The sequence below is a fragment of the Pelobates fuscus genome, chromosome 3, assembly GCF_036172605.1.
Source record: "Pelobates fuscus isolate aPelFus1 chromosome 3, aPelFus1.pri, whole genome shotgun sequence".
Classification (NCBI taxonomy): Eukaryota; Metazoa; Chordata; class Amphibia; order Anura; family Pelobatidae; genus Pelobates; species Pelobates fuscus.
This window is the reverse complement of record NC_086319.1, coordinates 216,543,822-216,551,326: the sequence shown is the minus strand read 5'-3', so window position 1 is coordinate 216,551,326 and position 7,505 is coordinate 216,543,822. Positions and strand designations below refer to the sequence as shown.

At 39.3% G+C, this 7,505-nt stretch overlaps 1 protein-coding gene across 1 annotated transcript in view; it reads left to right on the top strand.

Annotated features, from left to right (window-relative positions):
• Positions 1 to 2,085: 2,085 nt before the first annotated feature.
• The window catches only part of ABCD2 (ATP binding cassette subfamily D member 2), a 104,555-nt gene continuing 99,135 nt past the window's right edge, over positions 2,086 to 7,505 (top strand). Inside the window, exon 1 of the mRNA XM_063448075.1 lies at positions 2,086 to 3,173. Coding sequence (XP_063304145.1) covers positions 2,265 to 3,173 — 909 coding nt within the window. The 5' untranslated portion in view covers positions 2,086 to 2,264. The remainder of the gene's footprint in view (positions 3,174 to 7,505) is intronic.

Here is a 7,505-nt window from a genome sequence, read left to right as displayed (position 1 = left end):
CGTTAACGTGCGGTGTCACGTTTTTGTCTTGCACACACGTTCTGGGGTCATGGGACCCAAATTAGCCAATAGCAGGATTTACTGGGTTATTTAAACCCAAACCTGCAGTTGTTCAGTGCCCTGTCGTGGTTTCCATCCTGTTGGTTATCCCAGAGTGCGTTCTTGATTCTGATTATTGGTTTTTGATCTTGGCTTGGCTTGGCTTCCCATATTTCTGGTATCCCTGACCCTTTGGCTTTGTTCTTTCCGTATTTGTTCCTTTCTGTATTCCTGACCTCGGCTTGTGACTGTTTATTCTATTACGTTAAATCCGGACATTCTAAGGCCCAATAATACTTTGTTACTGTTTGTATTTGTTACGTGTTTTACTTAATTCTGCATGTTGGGCCACTGGTTCGCCCTGACATGGACATCCCTGTCAAAAACTTGTGCATCTAAAACTTGCAGAGTAACAAGAGAGTAACCAGCTTAGCAGAGAGTGGACGTAAGGACAAATCCATGTTCCCAGGTCATGAATAAAAAAAGTGCTAATATTTTGTTAACATCCCAAGTACAGGAGTACTTGGCCCTAAGAGGCCCAGCCAATCTTGCACCTTTAAGGAGACAAACTAAAGGGTGGTTGCCTGCGGAAAGGCGTCAATACCTTGGTAATAATGTAATGGCCTTGGAAATACAGCCTGGATCGAGTAGATCAGAACGTTGATCAAGTGAGCCAGATGTCTGAGTACTACCTTGTTCATGGAGAGGGTCCACCAGATCTCCTTCTGAATGTTACTGATTTTCCAGGCTGGAAGGCTCAGTGTCTTGGAATGAGAGCCGAAAAATAACCCCTGGATTTCAACCTACCAAGTCAGAATGTATGTTCTCCCATTTGATGAGGAATCCCATTTGACATCAGGTATTCAGTCCATCGCAGGTGCAACAGAAGTGTATCACAATCCTGAGACATGAGAAGGATGTTGTTGGGATAAGCAGACGCACCCCTCCACAGCATAGTACAAACACAGCAACTTTGTTGCTGACGAGAGCAGATGAAACGCCAGATCACGCCTCACCAACAAAACTGGAAGAAGTTCCTGAACTCATTGGTGATGGTGAGGTACGTCTCCTTCAGGTCAATCATGACGAACCAATTGTTGGTGAGAAGAATGTCCCTCAGAAAATGAATACCCTCCCTCTTTAAATTAAGGTAGAATGAGTAGAGGTTAATGACCGGCCTCATCTAACTGCCCTTCTTGCAGAGCAGAAGGAGGAGAAAGCTTTACTGGAGTATGTACCAACTTTATGAAGTATTCAAGAACCCAAGCTTCATTTTTGGCGGCAGACCAAAATTGGCAAAGATGGAAGACACGAATTGGCGGCAGACCATAATTGGTAAAAGATGGCAGTTTCGGGAGCACCTCTCTCACCACGGGAACTCCATGGTTGACCTCACTTTGGGTAGTATAGGATATGACCAAAAGATATGGAGTAGTAAACTGGTATCTCTACCACACTGCCAGTAGCAAGGCATGAGCCAATCTGGCCACTGTCAGATACCATCGCATGGGGAGTTTACTGTGTGATGCCCAATGATTTAAGCTTTTGGGCAGTTCCCTGACACTGTCAAGAAGAGTATTTCATTATGATACTATCATTATTAAATGCTCAAAAAGTAACACAATGTGACAGAACAGCTATACATCTGCCAAAATTGTCCAATGACCCTTCACTAAAATGGTTTGTAAGTCACCCAAAACCTTTATGACAAAAAATAAAATAAAAAATAATATATATATAAAACGTTATACTATTTACGTTAACACTAAAGAGCTAAAATACTTGGAGTGCTGGGTATTCCCAATACTCGAGCGATTCTGTTAAAATATATTGCAGTCAGATTAATATAGTGACAAGAGCTGCAGTCCTGTAGCTCTTGGAAGAGGAGACTAGCTGTACATAGCCCCTGCACTCAGTGACAGACATGATGATGCTTTATCCATTTGTACCCAGTGAGGTACTGCCAGGGGCGGGACTTGCAATCCCATTAGTGCAGAATGCATTGAGATACTCGTCCACGATAGATGCCATAGAGACTTTCTGTGAACCTGTCATAATGCTAACAGCCACAGAGCTTCTCCCCGTATAGAGCTCTGCATTCACCCAAACGATGCAGACCAGAGGCCACTTTGCACTCGTCTTCACGTTTCTCTTTTGACCTATTGGGGAGTAACTGTGGTCGGGTTTACATTTATTTACTAGAGTTTAATTTGCTTTGGTCAGCGATGTCACATATGTTGCAGGCGGCCGAACGGGTGAAATGGAGCAAGGAGGCTGCCCTTAAAAAAACTGCCTTCCTTCTGGCTGCAGCGTATGGAGTGAAGCTCGTGTACCCCATCCTCTGCAGGCAGCTCCGGCGAAAGGACAGGAGCCCCTGCAGGCATGCACTTAGCGAGCTCGCCGGCGGTACTCCTACTCACACCTCCCCGGCCATCAATGCGGAATTCTACAGACAGCTGCTCGAGCTCAGGAAAATCCTATTCCCCAAAATGGTGACAAAGGAGATAGGGCTGCTCTCCGTTCACTCATTGGCTTTAATATCCAGGACGTTCCTGTCTGTTTATGTTGCAGGTTTGGACGGGAAAATAGTAAAAAGTATTGTGGAGAAAAAACCAAGGAGCTTCCTGGTGCAATTGATGAAATGGCTTCTCATTGCCATCCCGGCCACTTTTGTGAATAGTGCAATACGCTACTTGGAGTGCAAGTTGGCGCTGGCCTTCCGCACTCGGCTAGTGGACCACGCTTACGAGACCTATTTCGCAGATCAGACTTATTATAAAATCATTAATATGGACGGCAGGCTGGCCAACCCCGACCAGTCCCTGACCGAAGATATTATGATGTTTTCACAGTCAGTGGCCCATTTGTATTCTAACCTTACCAAGCCCATATTAGATGTAGTATTGACCTCTTACACACTCATCCAGACTGCTAGGTCAAGAGGAGCTAATCCCCTGGGGCCTACGCTTCTAGCTGGAATGGTAGTTTACGCAACAGCCAAAGTGCTGAAAGCATGCTCTCCTAAATTTGGCAAACTGGTGGCTGAAGAAGCGCATAGAAAAGGTTACCTGCGCTATGTCCATTCTAGAATCATAGCCAATGTCGAAGAAATCGCGTTCTACAGAGGTCACAAGGTAAGATCAATTAGAGGAATCGAATGCATGAAATGTGAGACGCTTTAGTGATGGTGCTGCGCACTGGGAAGATGCTGCTATTGTGATGTTGAAACTCCCATCCCCCTCTATTGTGTGGTTCAGCTTCCTTTCGAAACACAAAACTGTTCAGGAAGCGTTGATGAGAGCACAACCTGCAGTACAGTAAATAACTATATTAATGTGTATACTTAATACACAAATGCTAATACTGTGCCACTGTGTACAAACACAGTATACATTTAATTACACCGTCACACATGCGTGCGCACCACTGAGTATCTGACTAAATATATATTTTATACAGAAGCATAAATGCCAAGTGGCTAGCTAAGCTGCATAATAATATACTTAAATCAATATGCTTTTTTCATCTTGGAATTATGTTCTCATTTATTACATTTGCAAAACATTTTGGAATGATGATAGAAAATAATTCTTTATAGAATTATGCTGTATATGCTGGGGTTCAAAAGGCAAAATCCGATTTTTTGCATCTAACTTTAATCACAGTTACTTTTGGAAGTAAAAAAAAATTTAAAAAAATAACAGTGGAATTTTACTTACTATTATTTTGACATTTGATATACAGGTATCTTATGTCTCTGAAATCAAATAGGAATACATCATTATCAATACTTGCTAGCTGGTCTTAGTGTTAAAGTACCACTTTAATTTGTTTATTTTGAAGCAGTTCTCTATGTTGCTCAAATTTTTAATAGACGCCCAAAAAAGACCTTCATATCGTGATATTTTATGCCTCAAAATATAGATAAAACATGCTTACAGGAATTTAAAATTGAAAATAAAAGGTGTTAGGATTTGGCTTAGACAATTGGCATAATCTTATAATTTTCAATAGAGTTGAAATTTCTCATTGTAAAACAGATGCAAAAAATATTGATTGATCAATCAATCAATAAGTCTGTGGGATAAATTATGTGTTTGAGCTTACCAAAAAAAGGGAAAATAGATTCTAAGGCATTAAAAGATTTTGCTGTCCATCCCCAGCTTTTTTACTGAGGCAAGACATTACATAACCCAGCTTAGATTCCAAATATTTAACTATGATCCTGACCTCATTCATAATGGGAATCGAGTCAAATTATTTAACAAGAAAGCAATTAAAAAAAAACAAAAAATTTATAATTTGTCTGTTTGAAACCACTACATATGAATAGTTTTTACTGCCACGCACATGTATTAATTATCCTTTTGTTTAAAATGTTGTATATCACCTATTTGAAAATTTAGCAGCAATTCCATTCATCACATAGGATGAATAGAATTGGTGCCTAAGCTGATAGTAACTTCACTGGGGCTACTGACAGTCCTTTCAATTTTAGGATGGGGTTGTCATTCATGATTGCGAAGTTATGACTCTTAACAATAAACTTTGAAGGAATATATCATCAGGTTCTGAACAGCCTGCTGGGATACCTTGAAAATACTCATGAGGTTTGAATGTTGCAATCAAAGTGATACATAAATAAATAATAATAAACCATAACTTTAAACCAAACCAACATATTAACCATAACCACTTTCCAAAGCTCCACCCCCCTACAAAGCCAGGAGCCATAAATATATCTTAAACAAAATCCACCATACTGTGATGACCAAGAGTGTGACTTATATCCCAACGCCACCCAGGTTCTGGGCTACCAAACTCGGTGGCCCCCCAACGCCCACGGCCACTCCAACATACATTGAATCTCCAAATTAAATATATCCAAACCAATATCCGACAAGTGAACTGCATCGCTCCTGTAAAAGCCAGCGCAATTGCCCTCAAAATCCCTATGCCTATACAAAGTCATACCCAAAGTTGGTAAAAAAAAATTACCAATGCTCTATTTACTTTTTTTTCGTACCATTTCCAATGTTTTTTTAAAAAAAAAATGACTTTTAATCGGCAATGCCTTGGGATAATCTCCGACCAAACATCTGGAAATATCTGTGCTATGCAAACCAAATCTCTTTTAATCTCTTGTATCAAATTGACTGATTTTGTTGAACCGATATCATTACCTCCCAAATGAACTATTATCACCTCTGGATAAGGAAAGCTTAACATACACTGCTGTATTATCTCAAATAATTGAGACCATTTGGCCTCACGAATTCCTTTCCAAAAAAAACGTTAACAGCATTGCTTTCCAATCCAAGATTTTCACCATATGACCGTTTTTTTGCCCTCTTCTGGGCCCAAATTATAAAGAGTGACCAATTACCCAGGCAATCGCCGGCTTCTTATTACCTAACAAAAGAAAATTATTAATATATACACCAATGTTCATATTCATCAATAAACTTTAACAACATTGAGTAGATAAACTAATTGTTGTTGTTTTTTTTTTAACCCCTTAAGGACCAAACTTCTGGAATAAAAGGGAATCATGACATGTCAGACATGTCATGTGTCCTTAAGGGGTTAATATCAAATGAGGCCTAACGTATAGTTGAAATCTATTAGACTCCCATCTTCCCAACCTTTGAATTATTCCATCACAAACCACACCTTGCTGCTTCCGTTGCCGCTTCAATTCTAAAACAATGAGATGAATAACGATCATCACCTAACTTTAACTTATCTATGCATGTCCTAAAGACCTTTGTAAATTGAAACGTAGTCAAAGGAATGGCGTCGCTATGCATGAAAAATGGACCTTCAACCCTCGGTCTTATTGACAAGTAATCTTCGGTCACTTTAACCGGACACAAAAAGGATCCTTGAATCTCCAACAATGTTAACCATCTTCCTTTGCCTTCTTGATCTGTTTTTGATTTGCTAATGAATACCATAACTTTCCTATCACTAACTATAATATCTTCTCATTGTAATCCTGATAAACAAAATTTACTCTTGGTCACTAACTCTCTAATTCTTAAAGCTGCGAAAAATGCTATTATTAACGAACATCTAAGTAAAACTAACTCAAATGCAGAATAGCATACCTCTTCCAAAACTGCAAATAACTGTGACAGAACTGTTAACGATATCGGTTTTCTATTATCCCTAACTCTACTAGCTCTTCTATAACCTCGAACTAACTGATTCACTATGAAATACTGTTTGATTGGTTTACAGTCACACAGCTTCCTAAATAAATCCACCCCGGCTAAACTACAAGCTAACTTGGACTTCGAGAAACCCCTCTGCATTGACACCAATGTAAATTGTATTGTACTCTCCTTATCCTCTCCAAACGGATCTTTATTTTTTAACTTATTAAATTTGACCCACTCATTCCATGCCCTGACATATGCACTCCACGTAGAAGCAGCTACCGAGTTCATCAGCATAACACTTAACTGTCCCCAATCAAATCCCAGTGGTCTAACGGGAACTGGGTTCCTTCTGCAGCTGCTCTTGGTGCCAATTTAAAAAATTCCTGCAATTGTAATCGTGAAAGAGCATCAGCAGGCCTATTCATTTTGCCTGGAATATGCCTAGCTCTCACCCAAATATTCAACTGAAAACACCTTAACACTAAGTGTCTAAGTAAATTGATAACCCTATTACACCTAGACCAGGGCCAGATTAACATAGGGGCTGATGGAGCTGCAGCTCCAGGCCCAGGCCCATGGAATAGGCCCATTAACCCCTTAAGGACCGCTGACGGTTCAGGACCGTCAGCGGTAAAACGTGCGTTTGGACCGCTGACGGTCCTGAACCGTCATAACGGTTTTGGGCAACTTACCTGATCGCCGTCGGTCCCACGGCGGCGATCAGCTCTCCTCCCGGTCCAGGGGGACTGCCTGTCTGCCCGGGCAGTCTCCCCTCGGCAGATCAGGACCCCACGGCCATGTGATCACTCGATCACATGACCACAATAGGGGTCTGTGTATCTGCCTGCAGGGGGACTGTCTGTGCTGACAGGCAGTCTCCCTGCATCTGTAAAATCATAAAATAAAGTGTAAAAAAAAAAAATCAGTGTAAAAAAAATAATATGTGTATATATATATGATATATATACATGTATTATATCTATATATACCTATATATAATATATGTATATATATCATATATATAATGTCACACTAAGTGTATTTTTATATTTATATATACGTATATTAATATAAAAATACACTTATATTTAAATTACACACGAATATATACAATATATAATAACTATATATATGGTATATATATATTATTATAAAATACAAATAATATGTTAATAAAAATAAATAACAAAAAATAAAAATAATTTTTAATAATTAAAAAAAAATTATATATATATATTCAATTTTATTCTAACAGTATTTTGATATTGCTATAGATATATTTATATCAAAATACACTTAGAA